Source organism: Rhinatrema bivittatum, chromosome 11 (genome assembly GCF_901001135.1).
Source record: "Rhinatrema bivittatum chromosome 11, aRhiBiv1.1, whole genome shotgun sequence".
Taxonomy (NCBI): Eukaryota; Metazoa; Chordata; class Amphibia; order Gymnophiona; family Rhinatrematidae; genus Rhinatrema; species Rhinatrema bivittatum.
Window position 1 is genome coordinate 73,022,825 of NC_042625.1, and position 25,970 is coordinate 73,048,794.

The 25,970-nt window shown below is 48.6% G+C and overlaps 2 protein-coding genes and 1 long non-coding RNA gene across 7 annotated transcripts in view; 1 reads left to right on the forward strand and 2 right to left on the reverse strand.

The window, feature by feature from the left end:
* Positions 1-4,663, reverse strand: part of LOC115073337 — a 43,335-nt gene extending 38,672 nt beyond the window's left edge. The window contains exons 1-2 of the long non-coding RNA XR_003851991.1: positions 4,453-4,663; positions 3,112-3,298 (exon numbers count right to left, since the gene is read on the reverse strand). This is a non-coding gene — a long non-coding RNA (uncharacterized LOC115073337). The remainder of the gene's footprint in view (positions 1-3,111; positions 3,299-4,452) is intronic.
* On the forward strand, positions 89-4,304 carry HIPK4 (homeodomain interacting protein kinase 4). Its single transcript, XM_029571673.1, has 2 exons — positions 89-1,800; positions 3,985-4,304. Exons 1-2 carry the CDS (start codon positions 124-126, stop codon positions 4,153-4,155), a joined length of 1,848 nt encoding a protein of 615 aa, XP_029427533.1. The 5' UTR covers positions 89-123; the 3' UTR covers positions 4,156-4,304.
* Positions 4,664-5,120: 457 nt separating the features above from the next.
* Positions 5,121-25,970, reverse strand: part of PLD3 (phospholipase D family member 3) — a 62,178-nt gene continuing 41,328 nt past the window's right edge. For all 5 annotated transcript variants that reach the window (XM_029571525.1, XM_029571523.1, XM_029571521.1 and 2 more), the window contains exons 8-12: positions 23,800-24,000; positions 22,785-22,924; positions 22,431-22,596; positions 7,751-7,850; positions 5,121-6,114 (exon numbers count right to left, since the gene is read on the reverse strand). In XM_029571525.1, the coding sequence (XP_029427385.1) occupies positions 5,915-6,114; positions 7,751-7,850; positions 22,431-22,596; positions 22,785-22,924; positions 23,800-24,000 (807 nt within the window). In that variant the 3' untranslated portion in view covers positions 5,121-5,914. The remainder of the gene's footprint in view (positions 6,115-7,750; positions 7,851-22,430; positions 22,597-22,784; positions 22,925-23,799; positions 24,001-25,970) is intronic.

The window sequence follows — 25,970 nt, forward strand, 5'->3', positions numbered from 1 at the left end:
GATGCACAGAATCTTTGTCTATCAGATAAGATCACACTTCCTTAAAACCACTTGGTAATTCAATTTCCTGGTGGGGGGTGGGGGTGGGGCTCCTTACAAAGATCCATAAGGGATCAGGTGAACATGGAGATCCTCCAATCAGAAACTGACTGCTATGACGTTATCGAAATCCTAGGAAAAGGCACTTTTGGGGAAGTGGCTAAAAGTTGGAAAAGAGGGACTGGTGAAATGGTAGCCATCAAAATCCTCAAAAATGATGCTTACCGCAGCAGGATCATCAAGAATGAACTAAAGCTGTTGAAAGCCATGCAAGGGGTAGATCCTGAGGAGTCCCACATTGTCCAGTTTTATGAGTTCTTCCACGATGAATCAAAGTTCTACCTGGTTTTTGAGCTCCTGGAAGAAAATCTTTTTGAGTATCAGAAGGAGAACAATTTTTCTCCCCTACCCATCAGGCACATAAGGACTATTACTACCCAGGTGCTAAAGGCTTTGTCCAAACTGAAGGAGCTGTCCATTATCCATGCTGACCTGAAGCCGGAGAACATAATGATTGTCAACCAAGCTAAATTTCCTTTCAGAGTTAAGGTCATCGACTTTGGATCTGCCAGCATTTTCAATGAAGTGCGTTTTGTCAAGGAGCCCTATATCCAATCACGTTTCTATAGATCCCCCGAGATCCTGCTTGGTTTGCCTTTCTGTGAGAAGGTGGACATGTGGTCCCTGGGCTGTGTGATGGCTGAGCTGCAGCTTGGGTGGCCCCTTTACCCAGGAAGCAACGAATATGACCAAATCAGGTACATCTGTGAGACCCAAGGGATGCCCAAAACCCAACTACTGAATGCAGCCAGCAAAACCCACCACTTCTTTAAGAGGAACCCGCACCCTCAGCTTGTGCATCAGTGGCAATTAAAATCATTAGCGGAGTACCAAGCCGAAACAAAGGTGAAGCCCCTGGAGAGGAGGAAGTACATCCTCAAATGTCTGGATCAAATTGAGTTTGTGAACAACAGTAGGTCTGTCTTCCCAGACAATGAAGTGCTGGCCGAGTACTATGATCTAAAGAACATGGTAGAATTGATAAAGAGGATGTTGACGTGGGACTCCCATGAGAGGATCAACCCCAATGCCGCCATGAAGCATCCCTTCATCTCAATGCAGCAGCTGAAGATGAACTATGAGCCCACCAAGTACTATCAGCTGTCCCTGCAATGTATTCATGACTGCATAAGGGACAACAGGATCCTGGAGGGTGCCCAGTACTACAACATCATGGGTGAAAGCTATTATAATCAGGAGGAACAGGACCACTTCAGGGATGAGAAAGGTCAGGCCATTCCCACTGTGATCTCTGTACAAAGGACCATTGACCAAATGGATGATTTAACCATCGAAGAACCAATGAAGGAAGTCAGTATGAACTTGTGGGGGGAAGGGACTATGGTGAGAGGTCACCAACCCTCAACCTCCATGGAGAATGCCTCTGTTTATCCAGATCATGCCTACCTCCACATCCCATCTTACCAGGCTAACCGCTCACTCCAAGAACACTGGAGGGAACCCATACTTGTTTACTATGGGAATCGTTATGGGACCAAGCAGCGCAAAGTCCCTCGCCCTTTCAAGTCTGACACCACCTTTGTGAATTTAATCCCATTACGGCAACATTCCCCTCAGGATGCTATAAGTTGGGAGGATGAGGAGAGCGGTTCCTTGTCTAACACAACATCTTCCATTCAAGAATCCAGTGGGACAGAAGAGCAGATGGTGTTTCAAAAGCCCCATCCGTCTACGGTAGAGGTAAGGCACAGTGGAAAGTTATGGGGAATGCATGCTATTATTTTTCATTAAATACATGGCCACGTGATCAATCTTTGCCAGACATATTTATTGGTTTAAAGGAACTTGTATCAAATACCCACACCTCCAAACAACTAAGCTGTCATCCAAGCTATAAAAGATCAAATGTTTCTTAGATATAGCATAGCCTGCACCCCTGCTATTCAGTAATACAGGAACAGATCTCATAAAAAGGATCAGTCAGCATTTCCATTTCCCCCTACCTACATGGAATTAAAGTGGTGTAGTGGGGATTACACTGTAGGGCTGGGGGGGGGGGGGGGGCAGGGGGTGGAAGAGGTAGAGTTGTCAATTAAATTGGAGCCAGTAAGTCAGATTTCAGGCTACCCAAAATGAATATGCTTAATATATATTTGCGTATATTGGAGATCCAATATATGCAAATTTCTCATGTATATTCAGTGTGGCTATCCTAAAACTCAGCTTGGCTCTTGATTCACAGCAGCAGGTTGGGGAAGTTCAGCTTAAGCCAATACAAGGCTAAGAACTGAGTCAGATAAATCAGAGTCATTCACTGCTAGATCCAGCTCTCCATTGTCTCCTGGTTCAGTTGCTTTCCATCTGACATAACCTGCAAATCCTTTGCAGATATATTATACATTTTTGACCATTCATACAAATCCAAACTGATCAGATTAAATCCCAGTTTGCAAGGAGGGGAGCAATACATTAAAAAAAAAAAAATACATGAGCCGATTTAAACCAGGTCAAAGGTGAGAGTAAAGTTGAGTCAAACATTCCCTCAATGCAGGCTGAGGGAGGTCTACCCCATCCCTATCTCAGGTGAAGATGGGTGCATGGGGCACCAGACACACATGCTCACTCCCACCCAGAAAAGCCAGCCCCACGGTTCTTGCACACTGTAGAACCTCACCCCATCCCCAAGAACAGAAATGGGGCAGCAGTATATAGAAGGAGGGGGGTGTCACATCATCCCGCAGCACCCAAAAGGCTAATCCCATCACCCAAAGCTACAGGGAATGGATTCATCATGCTCTTCCGGCAGGCTCTGCTTGGCTATCGCTACAGCGAAGCAGGCCCACTCGGCCAAATGGCTGCAGAACCACAGTCTCTTTGCTATATATATATATTAAAAGTTATTTTGTTGAAATCTCTCATATCCACTCATGTAGTTTCTTCATTTAGTAGAAGATGATGCAGACATATAATCACTCACATAAAAAGCATGAACATTAAACTGATGAAAGGTGGTCAGGATGCATGCCTGTCCTGTGCTCAATAGAGACTGACCTTTTCACAACATGAAGACCTTCATAGATTGCCTTCAGCATGGCCCCTTCTTTTTTTCTTCAGCCCCCAATTATTTTTCCTGCTGTCCCTCTCTCAAAAACGCCTCTGCTTCCAATGCAGTCCGTTGAAGGATTCAAATAGCCCTTGTCTCTTTCAGTCACCACATCTCTCCCCTAAGGGTCTTCCACTGTTGGCGTGTAGAAAAGACTTCCATTAAAAAGACCAAGGGCTGCCAGGAAGGACTCCTGCTAAAAATCTTCCTTCATATCTAATGCACTACGAAAGAGATCCACTGGCATCACTCATGGCCCCCTTGTCAACCAAAAGCAGCTGCACCTATGAATTCAGCACCCGTACACTGATAACAGCTATCAACCTCTTGGCCTGCTCTGTTGCTCCTTCCCACTATGCTGCCACAGGCCCTTTTCCATCTCCAGTTACCTCTCCTTCCCACTGACCCAGGCATGCTTGACTACTCTCCCTGTTTCGGTTACCAGCTCTGCTAGTAACGATTCCACAACTCTTGGTACCCAAAAGAAAAATCATTAAAATCCACCATTTTTATTCCAATTTATTTTATTTCCGAGAAGAATAATTTTTGAATGTTTCTTCTGCCAAGTTGCCTCCAAGGTTATAAATGTAGGTAAACTGGGGGAGGGAGGAGCTATTGGGCCTCCTGCAGGCACCACACTGATACACGTAAAATATGAATCCAGCACAGACAGCTGAAGAGCAGATCTCCTTCAGAGGCCCATGCCGGTATCATACTGGTACATGTGCAGCATTGGGACCTAGGTGCGTTGTTGTCTCTCATCCCACTGAATGCCAATAACCTCCCCTGTCCTTTTCTCTCGTTTCCCTTCCTTGCCCCAGAGAGCCCAGACTGAGCCATGTGAGTCTGAGACGTACCGCAGCAGCGACTGGCCGAGTGGCAGCGAGTGGACCACTGATGGCAAGAAGAGGGAAGGCCCACCGCCGAGGGTGACCACGCACCATGGTCCAAACCAGCACCAGCATTACCTGCACACAGCCAGCCAGCACTAGGCGTGCGATGCCCCCACCTCGAGAGTGGCGAGCTCCAAAACACCAGAACCTCCCCCAATGGAGTCTCAGGAGTCAGATTAAAGCTTGGCAAAGTGCAGGAGACTCCTGTCGATTTTTCCTGTCGGCAGCCAAAAAAAAAAAAAAAAAAAGTGCACTAACCCCTATCTCTCTTTGATGCTGGTCTAGACTCAAGAGAGTCCCATAGAAAGCTTGGAGGGGGCGGGGGTGGGGATATAACACATACACTTGCGCACACACACACACATACATACATATACATATACACACAGTATCTACCTCCATGCTTCTCAAGTTGCCCGCAGTCCAGGCAGGCTGGAATGTCGCACAATAAGAGAAAGATCACGTCCCAGCCAGCGAGCATGCGACCAAACCTGCTGTAGCGATACCGCACACAACAATAAAATTATTTTTAAAATGCTGCCGTGTTTACTCCACTATGTGTCAGGGGAAGAGCAAGACACAGTCAGAAGCATAACCAAAGCGTACTCTGCCACCCCCCCCCAGGCGTTGTGATGCTGAATCCTAAATCTTCACAAGACTGAAAACAGCCTCTAATCTCCCACGCCAGCTGACTCTGGCTGTGATCCCAGAGTGAGTCGCTACCTCCCTGTGCCTTTGTTCTAATTTCTGGCTCTGCCAAGGACTCTTTGTGTGTGAGATTTGGGGGGGGGGGGGGGGGGGGGAAGGATAAGTCACTGACTCTGTCTTTCCTGGGGGAGAGTCATTTTACCTCCCTATTTCTGGGCTGGTTAGGATCAGCTGGTAGTAATGATAATGGGATCCTGCTCCCCTCCATGCCCTGCAAGCATCGGAAACGTGCTGCCCCCCCCCCCCCCCCCCATCCACTCCAGAGCTGGCTGTGTGCATGCTTTCTGAGACAGCGAGCTGTGAGGAGAGCTCCCTCCCAGGGGCGGTTCATACTCTTGCCCTTTATATCAGTCACTTGAAAACACAACAGGTTATTCCATAGCCACACCACTTTTATTTAGAAATAGTAATATTTGCCCTGCATTACTATTTTTATTTCTTTTATTTATTTAAACATTCTTATGCCACACTATCTAAAATAGAGGTGGCTTACAATGGAGCGCATACCTTAAAATATCCCTGTCCACATATTTACACTCTGATCTCATAGCCTCTGCTCTCCTGCCCAAGAATGTAAACAGACCCACTCACCCCCCCCCCCCCTCTATAAGGCTACTGCACCCTATTATAATTCCCCTTGCTAAAAGAGCATCTCCCTCTGCTTCCCAACTACTGCAAGCAGCCGTAGATCAGTCCCTCGCATGTGTAATGTATACACACACACACACATATTGCAATATTCTTTAACGGAAGGCTCAGGTCCACGTCTCTGATTTTCTTTTGGTTAGAAAAATTGAAAGAAAAAAATAAATTTTCGGGTGTGTTTTCTTTCCTGGTTGGTTTGCTTTGTGGGAGAGATGAACTCTGTTTTCTCCTTAGCCCTTTTTTTACATTTTTAACGGTAAAACACAGACAGATCACTGCCATCGCGTGCTGCTGTCCATCGCAAGGTGTCCAGTGGAACGGAAACATTGCTTTGCCTTAAAGGGACAGGCCCAAGGAGCAGGTGGAGGCCTGGAATAGGTGCACTTCTGCACACAGTGAAAAAATGTCAGAAACCCCACCATCCCCCAGCGATGAGCTCTTGATCTCTTACCGGGGGGACTCTAGCCGGCTATAGGCCCCACGGCAAGGCCCAGACGTGCTCCTGTCACTGCGCCTTGCACTTGTTGTGCTGAAAGCTGCCGATCTCCCTGCTGTACTCCGAGTTCCAGTCCCTTTCAAAAATGCCCTTCAGCTGCGTCTGTGCTGTCAGCTGGCCTTCCTCGGCTGCCGCCTCACCTGTCTGGTTCACAATCAGGGCGGATCCTGCCGTTTGAAGGAAGTAGTCCCCGGACCAGTTGGAGGTGCCTACAAGAAAAGGGATGTTAGGATCCTGCTTGGTTATGGTAAAGTCTCACCTCTCTTCCTCCCCCCACCCCTGAAGCCCTGACCAAAAGTGATGGTAAAAAAAATAAAGGTCTTAAAGAAAACAAAAGACAGACACAAAGGGGGGGGGGGGGGTTTCTAGTAAAAAAATAACAGGCATTTACCAAACAAAAATATGGATAGTGTGAATAGGGAAAATGAAGCAGTGATGCGCTCTGTTTCAATAAACGACATGGGTTCCATTCCCAGCTTGGGCTCCTTCTCCCTTAGCTGCTGCAGCAGCAGCACTCAGCGGCAAAAGCTGAGTAGAGCACGCTGAAACCCACACCACCAAAGGCAAGGCTTCAGATTGTCCCTTTGCTGACAGGTACGGAGTACAAAGGACCTTTCTGCAATGTCACTTTCTCAGCTGAGAGCAGCAGGCGTAGGCTCCACACTCACAATTAATGCAACTGGCCTCTCGACCCCCCCCCCCAGACTCCCACTACCCATCACAGCCTCTTTAAATGTCGAGTAGTGCTTGCATTTCTGTAACAGCAAAAGAGATGGCATGGCATTAATACTCCAAGGATTGCTGGAGGGGGATGAGCAAACCTGATTCACTTTCCACAAGTTTCAAAAAGGAGAAAAATATAATAGGGGTTATGGACACATCCAGTACCCGGCTTGACCAACCGAGGCCACTGCTGTGCCATAACTTGTCTGAGGGCAGAACTCCCACTGCGCACACCATCACTGTAGGAGCAGACATCCCCCACTCGGGGCTAGTACTTCCATTAGGTGAACTGGGCAATCACCAAGGGTGCCAAAAGTTTGGAGGAGGGGGGGCTACGACAAAATACCCGGAAACCCCCAGCTACCATCTATTCACTTTTTACAGCATAGCAGTACAAGAGAAGGGACTGGACATTGGGTGGAGACAGAGGAAACCGGATAGATGGGGGGAGTTGTGGAGAAAAGGTGCTGGGCAGAGTGAAGGGAGAGAGAGAGAGAGGGTTCTGGGCAGGTAGAGGGTGGTGAGAGAGAGGAGGCAGGGTACTGAAAAAAGGAGGCAAAGAGTTTGGGGTGATGCTAGTGTGCTGAGTTGGGAGTGAAGGGGAGAAAGAGGAAGATGCCGGGAGGAGAGAGGAGAGAGACTGCACCAGGGGGCAGAGAGAAGGGATACTGGTCACTATGAACAGGGGGGCAAAGGAAGAGGGGGGATACAGGAGTCACCAGAGGGTGAGAGGTGGATGCCGTCCCAGAGCTGCCATCAATAGGCAGGTATATAAGGGGGGGGGGGATACAAGTCTGAAGATTCACCTAGGGCATTTAATATCCTTGCAGCAGCCCTGCCCTCACCTGAAAGCTCCCATCAAATAGCTGCGAGATGGATAACACACACCCACTGGGTGGAGACAGAGCGGATGGAGCTTCACTGGGGGTGTCATTTCTGCTAACACCCCATAAGGTTAATTGCCCCTTTCCAGTCTCAGACCATTTGAGGAATGTCCTCTTTACAGATCCACTGACTCCAGCTTTTGGGATCTTTACGAAGATGACACGAGCCAGTTATGGCCCAGTGAATTACCAGCTCACAAGAGCCCCTCCACTTGGTTTATCCACCGGGCCTACTCACCGATGTAAGCCACCTTATCCGTAACTAGGTACTTGTTGTGGTTAACCCTGGCGTATGGTATCTTGGCTTGTGCTGCAGTCGCAGGGACTATGAAGAGTTTCTTCAAGAAAACCAGAAAAGAACAGGTCATAGATGGGCAGATGAAGAATTAAACCTGAAAAAGAAATGCCTCCATCCAATGTATGATATCCTTTGGCTAAAAGGCCTCACACTTTGATATCATGTTTGCCATTCATCCGCTGTGTGCAATTATTATATACAGTTGTGCTCATAAGTTCACATACCCCTGGTATAATTTGTTAAGATATGTAGCATTTTAAGAAAACATGAGTGATCAGACAAAACACATGTTATTTTTAATGTATTTCAAATTAAACAATTGTGCATCATAGAATAGCACAATCATTAAACAAACTATAGCAAAAAAGGAAATAATAAAATGATGTGGAGAGTATTGAGGGAGTGCCATACTGGGTCAGACCGAGGGTCCATCAAGCCCAGTATTCTGCTTCTTACAGTGGCCAGTCCAGGTCATAAGTACCTAGCAAGATCCCAAACAGTAGCTAGAACCCATTCTGCTACTGCTCAGGGATAAGTAGTTTCCCCAAGTCTACCTAGTTAATAACAATTTATGAATTTCTCCAGGATCTGCAATTTTCATTTTCATTTTAAACCTAGCTATACTAACTGCCTTTATCACATCCACTAGCAAAGAATTACAGAGCTTAAATATGCATTCAGTGAAAAAGAATTTTTTCCGATTTGTTTAAAATGTGCTACTTACCAATGTCATGAAGTGTCCTCATAACCGATTCATATTCATCCATTCTATGAATTTATAGACCTCTATCATATCCCCCCTCAGTCGTCTCTTCTGCAAACTGAACAGCCCTATCCTCGTCAGTCTTTTCTCATAGGGGAGCTGTTCCATCCCCTTTATCATATTGGTCGCCCTTGTCTGTACCTTTTCCAGTTTAACTATCTTTTTTGAGATGTGGTGACCAGAATTGCATTCAGTACTTTAGGTGCAGTCTCAGCATGGAGTGATACAGAGGTATGACAGCTGGAGCGAAGGAGTAACCTAGTAATTAGAGCAGCGGGCCACGACCCAAGGAAACCAGCATTCAAATCCCACTGCTGCTCCTTGTGACCTTGGGAAAGTCTCTTACAATCTTAGATTGTAAGGCCTCTGGGGCCAGAGCAATACTTACAGTACCTGAATGTAATCCACTTTGAAGTGCAAAAAAGCAGAATGAATTAAATAAATCAATCTGCATTTTATTCTCCAATCCTTTCCTAATAATCCCTAATACTCTGTTTGCTTTTATAACCACCACCACCACCACCACCACCGCACACTTGAGCCAAGGATTCCAAAGTATTGTCCTCGATGCCAGGCAGATCCTGTTCCCGGATGGTAACTCATAATACAGAACCCACCATCGTGTAACTGCACTGTGGGATACTTTTCTCTCTGTGCATCACTTTGCACTTATCCACATTAAATTTCATCTGCCATTTGGATGCTTATCCTTCCAGTCTTGCAAAGTCCTCCTGCAATTTATCATAATCCGCTTGTGATTTAAACTACTCCGAATAATTTTGTGTCATCTCCAAAGCTGATCACCTCACTCATTATTTCCTTTTTACAGATTATTTATAAATATGTTAAAAAGCACAGTCCCAACCAAAGCATATTACAGCATGGGAAAGAGATTTTTTGGATCAAACAGAAGGTGCTGACTGGTATATGTGTTTCCAGTTCACAGGGAAAAGCTTGGTAACTGCTTTGGTTCTGGAAAATGGCTATAAGATACTATATAGGTGGTATCTTACCCCAGTTAAGCTAGCTAAGATGGATCCTGGCGGATCTGACAGCTGCTAGCATAATTGTGGTTGGTGGACTAGTTTTTTCCATATTTGGTGGAATTGCTTTAAGGTGATAAGGTACTGGGAGATGGTTATTGATCTCATTGAAGAGATTACAGAAGTTAGAGTTCAGAGAATCCTAAACGATTTCTGGTTGCCATAGGTCTGGATGGTATTGATAAATGGTTTCAATGTCTGATATTCCATATTATTGTGGGGGCAAGCTGTGAACTTGTAGCTTGGTGGCACAAAATGGATGTTTCCAGGGAAAACGCATTTACAAATGAGGCTGACTCGTTTTTTCACTCTGTATAAACTAAATGCACACCTGCAAGATTGTATTCCAAAGGTTAAAACAACTTGGGGTCCTTTTATTCGGTGGCAGGAGGCTCTGGCTACTGGTTCTAGGGTACTAGATCCAGGATATCAGTGAGCTTGAGTAATATTATGGCACGGCTAATGTTTGAAGAGGGAGTGGGGATAGGTGGGAGTGAAGAGGGAGGAGTGGCAAGAATGGGATATATGCTGTGGTATGGTTTTGGAATTTGAGAAATCGGTAAGGACGTTGAGGGAACTGGATAACGAAAAGTTGGATACTGGGTACTCTGTATATATACTATCTGTAGCTGACCTTGTTTATGTTGATCTTGTATTAACAAGTTTTTATAGGAAAATTAGGTTCTTACCTTTGCTAATTTTCATTCCAGTAGTACCATGGATCAGTCCAGACAGCTGGGTTATGCCTCCCCTCCAGCAGATGGAGTCAGAGAGAAAACTGAAAGCACCCCCTAGATATACTGGTGTGCTACCTGCGATCCTTCAGTATATGTGATATCAAAGCAGAAATAAAGAATTGAGCACAGTCAAAACTGCCCCCAAGAAACTCCTTTGTATTAACTTCTTATTAACTAGGTGACCAGATCAAGTAGAAACATCCTTGAGAACAGATAAAACCAGACACAACAAATAGAACACCAAGAGTGTACAGTAACACACGATACACTGGAATAACTATAAAGGGAACCTTAAACATGTGGTAACCGTCACAATACCACTGAAATGGAAAACTCAGAGAATACGAGCGGACTCCCAGAACACCGTGGGCGGGCGTCTGGACTGATCCATGGTACTACTGGAATGAAAATTAGCAAAGGTAAGAACCTAATTTTCCTTTCCCAGTACGTACCAGGATCAGTCCAGACAGCTGGGATGTACCCAAGCCGCCTTAACTGGGGTGGGACCTTGAGAGTCCCGCTCGAATCACACTGCTCCCAAAGGACTCTGCAGGAGGTCCCCGGACATCCAGGCGATAATGCCTGGAAAAAGTATGCCATGATTTCCATGTGGCCGCCCTGCATATCTCTTGGCAAGAAACCAAGTGATTCTCTGCCCATGAAGTCGCTTGAGAACGCAGAGAATGAGCCTTAAGCCCAGGGGGAACAGGCTTACCGCAGCCAACATACGTGGCCGCAATAGCACCTTTTAACCAGCGTGCAATCGTAGCTTTGGACGCTTGAAGACCCTTCCTGGGTCCATTCCACAAGACGAAAAGGTGATCCGACTTTCTAAAGTCATTCGTAACCTCCAAATAGCGTAAGATAATCCGACGGACATCCAAACGCCTCAAGTCCCGGCCCTGAACCGACTGTAGCTCCTCGTCCGAAAAGGAAGGTAATTCCACCGTTTGGTTGACATGAAACGGGGAGACCACCTTAGGTAGAAAGGAAGGAACAGTTCGGAGGGAAACTCCTGACGCCGAAATGCGCAAAAACGGTTCCCTGCAAGAGAGAGCCTGAAGCTCCGACACCCGACGAGCCGAGGAAATGGCGACAAGGAAAACAGTCTTGAGCGTGAGATCCTTCAAAGAAGCCGCCTTAAGAGGTTCAAACGGAGCCGCACACAATCCACGGAGAACCAAGTTCAAGTTCCAAGACGGACAGGGAAGCCTGACGGGAGGATGCAAGTTTCTAACCCCTCGCAAAAACCGAGCCACGTCTGGATGACTCGCAAGGGAAGAGCCTTCGACCTTACCCCTCAGGCAGCCCAAAGCCGCCACCTGAACTCGGAGTGAATTATATGCCAACCCCTTCTTTAAGCCATCCTGTAAGAACATAAGGATATCCGCCACTGACGAACGTCCGGCCGAAGTCCCTGCCGTGTCACACCAATCATGGAAAACCTTCCAACCCTCGTGTAGGCGAGCGTAGTGGAAGACCGACGCGCCCGGAGGAGAGTAGACACTACCGCGTCCGAATAACCTCTCTTCTTCAAACCGCTTCCTCTCAAAAGCCAAGCCGCCAGACAAAAACGATCCGCCCGATCGAAAAATACTGGACCCTGCCGAAGAAGATTGGGAAGATGACCGAGACGTAGTGGGCCGTCGACTGCCAGGTTGACCAGATCCGCGAACCACGGGCGCCGCGGCCATTCCGGAGCCACGAGAATCACTGGACCGTAATGGGACTCTATGCGCCTTAACACCTTCCCCACCAGCGGCCACGGAGGGAACACATAAAGAAGAATGTGACGAGGCCACGGAAGGGCTAGCGCGTCCACCCCTTCCGACGCGTGCTCTCTTCTCCGACTGAAGAAGCGTACCGCCTTTGCATTTTGGCGAGTCGCCATGAGGTCCAAGCGCGGAGTCCCCCAACGCTGCGCGATGAGAGCCATCGCCTCCAACGAGATCTCCCATTCTCCTGGATCTAGGTGCTGCCGGCTGAGGTAATCCGCCTGAACATTGTCCACGCCGGCAATGTGGGTGGCCGCGAGACGCTCTAAGTGCCTTTCCGCCCAGGACATCAACAGCGCCGCCTCGATCGCTACTGCTTGGCTTTTTGTGCCTCCTTGTCGATTTATGTACGCCACTGTGGTCGCATTGTCCGACAGAACTCTTACTGCTCGACCACGTACCAGTGGAAGGAGACAACGCAGGGCCAGGCGGACCGCTCTGGTCTCCAATCGGTTGATGGACCAAGTTGCTTGGAGTGCCGACCAGTTGCCCTGGACCGCATGGGACTGGCAGACCGCACCCCAGCCCGACAGGCTGGCATCCGTCGTTACCACCAACCAAGACGGGGGTTCTAGGTCCACCCCCTGTAGGAGATTGGCTGGGGTCAACCACCAAGAGAGACTGGAGCGAGCCGGTTCCAGCAAGGGCAATTCCATCCCGTACTCCTCCGAGCGGGGATCCCAACGAGATAGAAGTGCTCTTTGTAACGGACGCATATGCGCAAAAGCCCATTGTACCATTTCCATAGTAGACACCATATGACCAATGACTTGTAAATAATCCCAGACCGTGGGAATCTCGAGCTCTAACAGGCGCCGTACCTGAGTCATGAGATTGAGCATGCGTTGCTGCGAAAGAAAAACCTTGCCCACCAAGGTGTCGAACCGGGCTCCCAGGAACTCTAGCTGTTGGGTCGGTTCGAGTCTGCTCTTCGCGAAGTTGACTACCCAACCCAACCGCTGCAGCTGGCGCACCACTAAGGAGACCGCCCGGTTGCATGCCGCGTGCGACTTCGCCCGAATGAGCCAATCGTCGAGATAGGGATGTACCAGGACGCCTTGCCGGCGGAGGGAAGCCGCTACCACCACGAGAACTTTGGTGAATACCCTCGGCGCGGTGGCCAACCCGAAGGGGAGGGCGCAAAACTGGTAGTGGTCCCCCATCACCATGAACCTCAAGAACCTTTGATGCCGTTCTCTTATTCCGATGTGCAGATAGGCCTCTGTCAGGTCCAAAGAAGCCAAAAATTCTCCCTTGTGGACGGCCGCAATAACAGACCGGAGGGTCTCCATCCGGAAGCGGGGCACACGCAACGCCTTGTTTACTCCTTTGAGATCCAGAATGGGTCGGAAGGTGCCCTCCTTCTTGGGCACCAGGAAATATATGGAATACCGACCCGTCCTGAGCTGGTCCCGGGGAACCGGAACTACCGCCCCCAGAGCCTGTAGATGGGCGACCGTTTGGGCTATAGCTACTTGTTTTTCTACGGGGCCGCACGGCGATATCAGGAAGAGATCCCGGAGGGGACGTACAAAATCCAACTCGTAGCCGTACCGAACCACATCGAGGACCCATTGATCCGAAGTAATTGCGGCCCACTCCTCCCAGAACCGGGACAACCGACCTCCGATAACGGGCACGGAGGAGTGGGCCCGCGCACCTTCATTGTGCGGGCTTGATGGCAGGAAAACCTTGGGAAGATCCCCGCGTATAGGCCTCCTGCCGCGAAAGGAAGAAGAAGACCAGGCCTGGGATCTCGTCACCTGCTGCCGCTGGGGAAGGGAACCCCCTCTTCCCCCACGGAACCGCCGTTGCCCCCGAAAGCGAGCCCTAGCGTTACCAAACGACCGAGGCTGCCGAGGCTTATCCTCGGGCAACTTGTAAACCTTGTTGTCACCCAGGTCCTTAAAGCTTGCCCTTAAAGGGGAAGGAACCTAACCTCGCCTTAGAGTTGGCATCCGCCGACCAACGACGGAGCCAGAGCAACCTCCTGGCCGAGACCGCCGAGGACATAATGCGAGCCGATGTGCGCAACAAGTCATACAAGGCATCCGCTGTATAAGCGACCGCCGCCTCAACACAATTCGCCTGCTCAGCCTCGCCCGGAGGGAGCTCCTGCATGGTCAGCAGCTGCTGAACCCAGTGGAGGTTGGCCCTCTGTACAAGGCTGCTGCAAGCCGCCGCTCGGACCCCCAGTGCCGCCACGTCAAAAATGCGTTTTAATAAAACCTCAAGCTTGCGGTCTTGGAGGTCCTTTAACGCTATACCCCCCGTCACTGGGATAGTTGTATGCTTCACCACCGCCGTGACAGCCGAATCTACCGCGGGTGTCTTCAAAAGCTCCAGGGAATCCTTGGGTAAGGGATATAGCCTTTCCATGGCTCGATTTACCCGCAGAGAAGCCTCTGGGAGCTCCCATTCCTTTGAAACGATCTGTAAGACCTTGTGGTGAAAAGGAAAGGTCTGCGGAGGAGCTCGAATCCCTGCCATTGCGATATCCCCTGTAGACGTGTCCGCCTCCTGAGGCGGAGTCGTCAACTCTAGCTCCTGCAACACGTGGAGAATAAGGGAGCTTAATTCTTCTTTCCCAAACAAGCGGAGTACCTGGGGATCATCCCCAGCTACAGCCCCCGGATCGTCGGCCATCAGCAAGTCCGGAGCCCCCGGGGATTCCGGAGCGGCTCCTGTGTCTCCCAGGTCCTCAGCCCCACCCCCCCTCGGGCGGGGACCCTTGATCCCGGAGGACCCCACGTCCGGTGGACTCCCCCCCGAGACGGGGGCGGTCTTGGGAACCTTCGGGGGAGCGGGAGCCTCCGCCTCCCAGCCGGATTCTGCCTGTAAAAAGGCTTTGTGCATTAACAGCACAAAATCAGAAGAAAATGGCACTGACCGTTTCAGACTCTTCTTCTGACCACCCGATGCAGGGGGGCCCCGAGGAGACCCCGAATCGGCCTGGGAGCACGGGCTCTGTGCCTCAGGAGAGGGAGGAGGGGAGATCTCCTCCTCTGACGCTGAACAGGCAGCCTGCCGCGTGTTCAAAATGGCCGCCGCACTCCTCCCCGGTGGAGGAGGGGCCGAAGGACGACTGCCTGAGGCGCTGCTGTGCCGCTCCGGAGAAAGGCGAGACGATCGGCTGCGGGCAGCGCTCGGCCCCCCCGAGGGTCCCTCGCCCCCGGGAACACATCGGGGGCAGAGACCCCCGCGGGAGAGTCGCGCCCCCGCCTCTCCACAGGTCAGGCAGACCGAAGATCGCGGCATCAGCACCGCGAACGGAGCAGCACGACCAAATGGCGCCAAAAAAATCTCCGAGAGGAGAGCCTCACAGAAAACGCGCGCCGGGTGAGCTAGCCACCCCCTCCGGGGTCCGAGCAGGCACGGGCAGGCCGGGGCAGTAGAAAAACGAGCACACTGCCTGTCTCCAACAGGACTTAAACTGCTCTGCAAGTAAAAACTTTTTTTTTTTTTTTTTTTTTTTTTAAACCCCCTTCAGGACTAAAGCCTGGAATTTGGGGGGGGGAGGGTGACCGGCCCACCGGTAAGCTCTCCCCCAGGCTGCGGACACACTAACCCGGGAATATCAGAAGGGTACTACCCTCCGAGCCTGCCTCACACTAATGCCTAGCTACGCAGCGCAATACACTCACACAGACATTCACACAGACCGACAGGCAGACAGAGGAGAGAAAAGGAAGCATCCAATGATCTTGCCCCCTGTCCTACCTTACTTTTTATAGTGTATTTTATTGTTTTAATTTTTTTACCCCGACCGATAGATAGAAACGACCGGAGCAGGACCGCAGGTTATGCCTCTCAATCTGCTGGAGTCAGAGATTATACTGAAGGATCGCAGGTAGCACACCAGTATATCTAGGGGGTGCTTTCAGTTTTCTCTCTGACTCCATCTGCTGGAGGGGAGGCATAACCCAGCTGTCTGGACTGATCCTGGTACGTACTGGGAATGAGTGTTATCTTTATCATCTCTTTAATAGTCAGGGTAATGAGAGGATCAATTTGAAGAGAACATGTTCAGTTATTGAAATTTTGTCAATAGAGAGTAAATTATAAAAAAAAAAAAAAAAAAAAAAAAAAAGCACAGTCCCAGTGCAGCAACAAACCACTTACCTTTCCCCACTGAGAAAACTGAGCATGTAGTCCTACTCTCTGTTGTCTATCTTTTAACTAATTTGTAATTCACAACACATAGACTCCTATCCCATGACTATCGCAGGAATCTCTTATGGGGGATTTTGTCAAATGTCTTCTGAAAATGCAAATACACTATATGCACCAGCTCACCACTACCCACAAGTTAAGGCGCCAGAGAATCGATTTTGATAATATTGGCTTTTTAAGCCAAATCATTGTTAATGCAGAATTGTCTACTGTTGGATGTATGTTTATGTTATTATGAATGTTTTATTGTACATCATAGTGGGCAAATGCTTGTAGACTGCTGTATATAACATTTTTAATAAATGTTTCTTAACCCTTTCAAAACAATGTAGACTGGTGACACAAGACTTCCCTTGTGTAAATCCATGCTGGCCATATCCCATTAAACCATGTTTTTTTTTATATGTTCTGTGATTTTGTTCTTTAGAATAGTTTCTACGATTTTTCCCAGCCCTGAAGTCAGACTTGCCAGCCTATGGTTTCCCAGACCACTCCTGGTGCCTATTTTAAAAGATCATCGAATCCGGTACATTACCCAGGTACAGTGATGGAATTAGGATTTTGTCACCCTTAGGCGCTGATGATGTTCATTGACATGGGTCTTAGAAATCCCTTAAGGGTCTGGCTGGTTCTTTCCATCTGCCCATTACTCTGTGGGTAGTAAGCGGACAAGAAATCTGAGAAAATCCCCATGTTTTTACAGAGGCTTCTCCAGAAGCGAGCTGTGAATTGCACTCCCAGGTCCGAGGATATGCTCTGGTAACCCATGGACTCTGAAGATATGTTGAAAAAAAGACAAGCCAATTCTTGTACAGATGGAAGTCAAGGAAGTGGTGTGAAGTGAGCCATCTTGAACCGGTCCACCACTACCCAAAAGAGAAATACAGACGTTAGAGAGGTAGGTCTGTGGCGAAGTCCATCACCACATGGGGCCAGGATGTCTCAGGGGCTGGCAATGGCTGTAACAGCCCCCAAGGGCAAGCGTGAGAACTCTTATGAATAGCACAATTGGGACAGAATTCCACGTAGTGCTGTACATCTCGCTTTACTTGAGGCCACCAGCAGTGGTGAAGAAGCAGTTCCAAGGTCCTGGCGACTGCTGGGTGGGCCTGCTAGGCAGGAATCATAGGCCCATGACAACACTTTCTCTCGCAGGTGTTTTGGAACCACCGTCTTTCCTGGTGGGACAAATACCACTGCCATGATTGTGATTCTGGCCAGATCGATGTGGCAGGAGGTTCCTGGGAGGCCTCAGTTTCAAAGGATCATGAAAGAGCATCAGCTCATTGGTTTTTCTCTGCCGGCCAGTGCCTGAGCTCAAAATCAAGGGTGATTAAAAAATAAAGACCATGGGGCCTGCTGTAGATTCAGTTGCTGAGCCTGTGGAAGATCTTCCAGATTTTTATGGTCCGGGAAGACTGGGATTGGATTCTAGTCCCTTCCAGGAGATAACACCATTCCTCCAGGGTCAATTTCATGGCCAGGAATTCTCTGTCCCTAATAGTATAGTTCCTTTCTGTGAAGGTGAACGTTTTGGAAAGAAAAAAGCATGGCATGAGGGTCCCTTGATCACTGTTTTGAGTGAGGACAGCCCTACCCCAATGGCAGAAGCATCTACCTCCACAATGAAGGGTCTAGAAGGAACCGGATGCTGAAGACAGGGGTCTCTGAGAAATGCCTGCTTGAGGAAGTGGAAGGCTTTTACTGCTTCTTTGGACCAATGTCTGGTGTTGGCATCCTTTTAAGTAAGAGCGTCAAGTGGGGCCGCTGAGGAGGACTATTCATACACAAACTGTCGCTAATAACTGGCAAAGCTGAGAAACCTTTGCAGAGCTTTGAACCTGACAAATTGGGGCCAGTCTTGGATAGTTTTTACTTTCTCCGGGTCATATGCAGACCATGGCGAGAGATGATGTAACCGAAGAAGGGCAGTTCATCCTGCTCAAAAGTGCACTTTTCAAGTGTCGCATATAAGCTGTTCTCCCAGAGCCTCTGCAATACTCGTTTCATGTGCTGGCAGTGAGAGAAGATGGGGATGTTGTCCAGACAATGACAAGAGAATACAGAAGGTCCCTGAAGATCTCAGTGACTGTATTTTGGAAGACATTGCACAAGCTAAATGTCATGACCAGATACTCATAGTGCCATCAAGGATGTTAAATGCTGTTTTCCCATTTGTCTCCCTCCCATATTCAAATAAGATTATAGGCTCCTCTGAGATCACGTTTGGTGAAGAGTTGGGTTGCATTCAGGCAGTCGAATAGTTATGTGATGAGGGGTTCTTCCAGATTATGGAGTTGAGGCCTCTTTAATCTATGCACAGCCAGAGTATGTCATTTTTCTTGCCCACAAAGAAACCTGCCCCTGCAGGAGACAAGGAAGGGCAGATGAAGCCTTGCTCCAGGTTCTCCTAAATGTAGGTGGACATGGCTGAGATTTTGGGACCTGAGAGCAGACAGATCCTACCCCTAGGGAGCACCTAGGCAGTCAAAGTACCTGTGAGGAAGCAGGGTCTCTGCTTGCTGCTTACTGAAAACATCCACAAACTTTACATATGGAACAGGAAGGCCCAGAAGGTCTGAGATCGGGTTTAAAATCTGGCTAGTTGCAGAAGGGCCCCATGACTGCTCACAATCACCCCCCCCCACCCTTCTTTGTGGCTGCACACCACTGACCAGCCCAGACACTGCCATTGCTCCAGTTTCTGCGCTATGCTGCCTCCTAGTATGCGCATGCTCACCTGCAGCACTCAAAGGCTTCTAAGGAAACAGCCCTTGGAGTAGCCTGATGTCAGGACCTTCCTCCTACTTAAGCTGGCCAGCCTGTTGGATCCCTGCCTCAGCAATGGGTTTCCTGTCTTTGCAGTATGTGTTGCCAGCTTCCTGTCTCTTCAGCCCAGCCTTGCTTTGTCTTTGTCCAGCCTCACCTCATCCAGCCTGCCCTGCCTCATCAGTCCCTCTTGCCTCGCTCCTGTCTTCTTCTTGGCCTGACTTCTGGGTCTGACCCTTGCCCAGACCTTGCCTATTCTTACTTGCTGCCGGCCACTGACCTTTGCCTGAACCTTGACAATTCTAGTTTGCTGACTACTGCGAACTCTTGCCTGGACATTGACTACCCTTGCCTAGCCCTGGACTTGCTATCACTCTATACCCTGAGAGACTCTCACCTAAGTCCTGCTGGCCTCCAGATCCCAAGGACTCAGCCTATGGGAAAAGGGACTGAAAAACGTGAAGCTTCTGATCAAACTCACCCTGGGGTACATCCACCAGCTGCCAGCGTAGGCCTAGAGGGTTTGCTCCCTAGGCTGCGCCAACCACACCACAGCAACAAGGACCCACTTCAATTACATCAAGCTAGGGTTACCAGAGACATAACCCGAGAGAAAGATGCCCCAATAGGCAATCTGTATGGCTTCCCAATCAATAGATGGGTTATGAAACATGAGCCACAGCAGACCCAAGATGATGGGGGTTGACTGCTTTGGACAGGACATAAAAGAAGATACTCTCCCAGAGCAGGAGTCCTATCTGGAGCATGAGAGGAATGGTAGCCATCGATAGATGGCCAGGGAGAGATTCACCATATACAGAAGATATGGCCACTGCTTTGTCCAAGGCCGTTGTAAGAAGGCTGTCTTGGTGGACCAAAGCAGCATCTATAAAGTGGCCTCCAACCCCAGAACCCAAAAAGGCCTTGGTTTGCACCATGGTATCTTGGAAGATAAGGCGAACTGGTACCAGTAGTTGTAGAGAGGACGAAGGCCAGCCTTGGGTTGCCTCTCTGACTAACCCTGGGTTCTGAAGTTGCCCATCTTTTCTGGGAAATGGCTGGCAAAGTGCCCCTCAGCTGCACACTAGAGGCAAAGGTTGAGTCACCTATGCTTCTGTTTCTCTTCTTTGGAGACACGGGATCTCTCATTAAATGGACTCTTCCGAAGAAGCAGTGGCTGGTGCATCTACCGTGATTACCAGAGGCCGCTGGAACTTGGGTGCCAGTTTGAAATGCTGACGGAATGCCTCCCTCTCACAGGCTTGCTCTAGGAACTTGGCTTCCACCTGTATGGCCAAGGTGATGAGGTCCTCTAATGTGCGCCGCAAGTCCCAACCCAACTCTATTTTTATGTGCTCCACCAGGCCCTGCCAAAAGATGACAGTCAGACCATTTTCACCCACAACGAAGCTCTGAAGCCAGGAATCGAATGGCATAGTCGCCCATGGTGCATCTACCCTGCCTGATGCAGAGCAGTTCTGTAGCAGTGGACAAGGCCCAACTAAACTTGTTGAAAACTTGTGAGAACTGTTAGAGGAAGCTATCCAGGTTTCTCATCAAGGTACCATCCCACTCTCATAGTGGTGATGCCCAGGCCAGTGCAGGACCACCCAGTAGAGACAGCAAGAAAGTCACTTTGGTACAATTCGAGGGAAAACTGGTAGCCTGCAGGTCAAAGTGCATTCTGCACTGGTTGATGAAACCTGGGCAGCCTAGGCAGTGGCGTGAGATGAAGTATAGGTTCCAGTAGTCAAGCCAGGGTTGCTGGGGGAGGTGCCAGTGCAGGTGCTAGGTCATGAACCTGCATGGACTCCATTTGAGCTGTAAAGCCTTGAAGAATGCCTGTCATGTTGTTGAGCTGGTCTTGCTGTTGATGGATCTAGAGAGCCAACCTGGAAATAACCTGAGCTAGGGACAAGTCCACCGAGCTCATGGCCTCAGCAAACTGTCACAAATGTGAGCCCTTGGGCTGTGGCATGGTTGGTGCAGCCTAGCAGGCAAACCTGCTAGGCCCATGCTGCAGCTGGTGAACTTGCCCTTACTGGGACAGGAGCTGGAGCTTCACCTGTACTAACCTCATTCCTCGTAGATTGAGCCATTGGGTTCCAGGGGCTGGCAGGGTTTAGGTGGAAGTCCCATAAGAACATAAGAAAATGCCATACTGGGTCAGACCAAGGGTCCATCAAGCCCAGCATCCTGTTTCCAACAGTGGCCAATCCAGGCCATAAGAACCTGGCAATTACCCAAAAACTAAGTCTATTCCATGTAACCATTGCTAATGGCAGTGGCTATTCTCTAAGTGAACTTAATAGCAGGTAATGGACTTCTCCTCCAAGAACTTATCCAATCCTTTTTTAAACACAGCTATACTAACTGCACTAACCACATCCTCTGGCAACAAATTCCAGAGTTTAATTGTGCGTTGAGTAAAAAAGAACTTTCTCCGATTAGTTTTAAATGTGCCCCATGCTAACTTCATGGAGTGAAGAAGTGGTCAGACGAAGTCACAATTCAGGCAGCAGTCAGGGCAGGCAGCGAGCAGATGATTTCTGAGTCCAGGTCAAAGACCAGAGCTGGCAGTAGCTAGTAGATGATATCTGGGTCCAGACCATAAGTCAGGGCAGGCAGCGATCCAAGAGTGGTCAGAATTGGAGAATTAGGCCAAGACAGACGAAGGCAGAGACAAGACACTAAGGATCAAGACAAGACAAGACTCCGAAGACCAGAACAAGGCAGCGAATAGAGCAAGGCAAAACAGGACACATACTGCAGACAAGGCAAAGGACCTGTTGCTGAGGCGTCAGAAAGAGCGCAACTAGGCCTTAAGTACCCAGCCTTTCTGACATCATCACCCGTCACCATCGTAGTTTTCCCACCGCAAGGCCTTTAACTCTGAGGCTGTGGCGCGCACACACCTAAGGCCAGCACATGCGTGAGAGGGAGAGGTATCATGGCAGCGTTCCTGCTGCTGAAGAACTTTGCGGCATCCGGGGTGAATCAGTCGGTCGCGAGGGTCATCCAAAGACCAGCCCATCATTACAGTAGACTTGGGAAAGCCATCGCTATTCCTGGAAGTGTGCCACAAGAAAAGGATCTACTTAACTTTCTGGAATCTACTGGATACTTCCTTCTGAGCCGGACTGCCCACCTTCGGAGACTGGATGCTGTGCTTGATGGCCCTTGGTTTGAGCCAGCATGATATATCTTTTGAGCTGCATATATGGCTGTAATACTGGGGAACACTATGGGGAGAGTGGCAGCCTCAGCAGTGCTGGAGGGAGTGCTACAGCCATGTGATTGAGACAGCCTCACATACAACTGGCATACTGGGGAGCACAGTGGGAAGCTTGGGACTCTTACCACATCAATATCGTAATGAGTCTTGTTATCTCTCATAGCGGCCAGAGACCTCAGGAAGGGGAACATGAACGGCTGTGTGTGGTGCCAGCAGCTGATCAGAAGCCGTACTTTCACTCGCCTCTCATATACTGCCTTACGCAAGTGGTCGTCAATCTCTGGCCAATACCTGAGAGGAGAGACAGAGAGAGAGAGAGAGAGAGAGAGAGACAGTGCCTCAAAATGCAGGTGACCCAAAATTCGGAGCTCCAGAAAACATTTCCACTTACTTCAGATTAGAATTATTCAGAGAGGGGCTGCAGCCGGCTGCTGCAACTATTGTGGGGGGGACAGAGAGTGAGAGAGAGGAAAACTTACTTCCTAGGGTGCGAAAACTCCAAGGTCGGAACATAATCCATCACTGCCACGTAGACAAACAATTTGGCATCGTCGATGATGCTGACAATGGCCTGAAGATCCTCTGTTCGCCCCTGGGCACAAAGGGCTGGTGGGGCACTCTGGAAGGTAGCAGAGAGAATTCTGGGGTGAAACTTTCCTTCCTTAGTTCCCTGCATTGCTCACTAACCGCACACTCATTGCTAGTTTGTTATTTTTTATGTATGTATTTATTATGAATGTTTTTAATTTTTGTACATCGCTTAGGCCCTATTTGTGTTAAGCAATTCATACATTTGATAAATGAAAATGAAATTTTCTGTTTCTTTTCGAATAGGGAAGCCAAATTTATTTTTTAAATCTGCAATATTCATTATGTCTTGTACTTCAACTGAAAAATCTCTCACAATTTAGGGTTTTTTTAACCTGGCAGCAGCTTCTAAGCATTCTGTTTTTAAAAAAACAGAAAAGATATATATATATATATATATTTTTTTAAACATTAAAGAGCATGTGTGAATCTGCAGCAGGCAAACAAAGCAGCGTCAATGTCCACGCAACTTTTCAGATAGGATGCCCAGGAGTAGACAATTTTTATTTTCTAAATTATTTGTGAAACTACACAGAGAGGATCTCTTTATGTTTTCTATGGAGGAAAAAGGGCATAAAAGAAGGAACTGCAAGTAGATCCAAGCGAGGGTGAGAAGTTACAGCACCAGACTAGGTAGCAAACTTAAGATTTCTGCTCTGCCCCTGACTGTGTGTGTGTGTGACCTTGGTGTAAGTCATTATCTCCATGTACTTCCGTTCTAATCCCCAGCTATCACTAAAACTTGCTGTATGTGACCTTGGGGGTTTGACTTTATCTCTCTATTTGTCCAGGAGGCATATTTCAACATGGCTTTCTTGGCCAACCAATAAAGAAACAACATTTTAAATCTCACACACAGAACAGTGATTGCCGAAAATCGAGCTGACCAGTAGCCCTATAACTTACTGAAAGGTAGACGTGGGAGGGGGTGTTATTCAGTGCCACTGCCAGGGGAGTGTCCTTGTTGTATGTTGTCGAGTAGTTCTCTGGCCATGGGTATGGAATGGAGGCGTTGGGCACGCCCAGGGCCCAGTAGGCCTCAAAAACCTTCTGAAGATCACATGCCAGGCAGCTGCAGTTGTAGATGGCGGCTCCCAGCTCCTTCACCTGTGAAGTCCCCACAGAGAAAGGCAAATTGGTTCTTACCTACTAGGTTTTGTTCCTGGACTATCACAGATCTATCCAGACAAGTGGGTTTTGCATCCCTACCAGCAGATGGAGGCAGAGAATGAAAACTTTTCAGGCACTGCTACTTAACCAAAAGAGCCACCTGCAGTCCCTCAGTACTGACCTGTACCCAAGGCACCATGACTACCTCCCAAACTCCAAGGATTTCTCCCTCTAGAGCGAGCTGAGGAATAAGTTGAAATCCCCAACCAAACTGAGCCCTCAACTTAGGGGTAATGAAAAAAACTTCCAGTCTCATAATAACTGAGAACTATGTACAATCTCATTCACAATTCTATTGTACAAACTTAAATTCTGCATCACCAGCTGCATCCAGAAGCAGGATAGGCTTTCGTAAAAAATAATCATAATCGGGCTGATACAGTAAAGTGCACTCCGGCAGAGCACACTGTTAGCCCCGGTTGGACATGCGTTTTCGAAGCGCTATTTTTACCCCTTTTACAGTACGGGATAATAAAGTGTGGAAAATGTACGTCCAACCCCCCTCCCTTCCCCCCCCCCGAAAATAATAGCGCCCGCAACATGCAAATGCATGTTGATGGGCCTATTAATTATTCCCGCGCGATACAGAAAGTAAAATGTGCAGCCAAGCCGCACATTTTAATTTCTGCCAGCACCGGGACAGTGCACAGAAAAGCAGAAAAAACTGCTTTTCTGTGCACCCTCCGACTTAATATCATAGTGATATTAAGTTGGAGGCTCCAAAACTAAAAAATAGTTAAAAATTTTAAAAAAAAAATAAAATTTAAATCTGCCCGTGGCGCGCGGGTTGGAAGACGGACGCTCAATTATGTCGGCGTCCGTTTTCCGAACCCGTGGCTGTCAGTGGGTTCGAGAACCGACACCAGTAAAATTGAGCGTCGGCTGTCAAACCCGCTGACAGCCGCCGCTCCTGTCAAAAAAGAGGCGCTAGGGTCTCGATAGTGTCCCTAGCGCCTCTTTTTACCGCGGGCCCTCAGTTGAAAATTTTTTTTCTGAATCGCGCGCCCAGGAGAGTGGCCTGGGCGTGTGTCGGGAGAGCGGGCGCTCGCCGGCTCTCCCGCGGGGTTTTCTGGATCGGCCTAAATGGAAGTCTGGACTGAGGCAAGAACCAATTTTCCTTTCCTGTTCATACCCCAGATCAGTCCAGAGGAGTGGGATATACCCAAGCCTCTCTACACTGGGTGGGATCCCGAAAGACCTGCACACAGCACACTTTCACCAAAGGAGGCCTCCTCCGGGGCCCTGACATCCAGACGGTAATATCTAGTAAAAGTGTGCAAAGAGAACCAAACTCTGATATACATCAAAGAAGTAAAGGATCTTCTCACCTGTAGAAGAGTAGTAATCACCGGCTCCAAATACCCCTTCAAACAGAAACGTCGCCCCTCAAAAGCCAAGCCCTAGATGGAAGCGATCCGCCTGCTCCAAAAAGATGGGTCCTCAGATGCCTTAACCAGATGGATTTATTCATTTAGAACATTTTTATACCGACCCTCATGTAAAATGGATCCAGTGTTGAGTGCTCAGAATTCACATAGAAAACAGATATACTGCACAGGTTTAGTGTTTGATACAGGGACGGGGCTTGTTTAAAAAAAATAAATAAATGCTTGATTACAGACAGGGAATAAGAGGGTTAATTCAAAGTAGGAGAAAGTGTGATATTCTCCTGCAGTTTTGTTTCCTGCTGCAAGAGGCTCTGTGACCAGGGCTATGTAAACAGATACCAGTGCTGACTTTAAAATGCTTAATGCAAAGCAATGTATATCTTAAGCTGCTGTGAGCTTTTTCCTTTGTTTACAGTGATTAATTAGAGCTGATATCCTGCAGCTTTTAAAAAGGCTTGGCAGGGAACTGCTGCTATGCAATACAGGCATTGTATCCCTTTTAAAACAATACATTCTAAT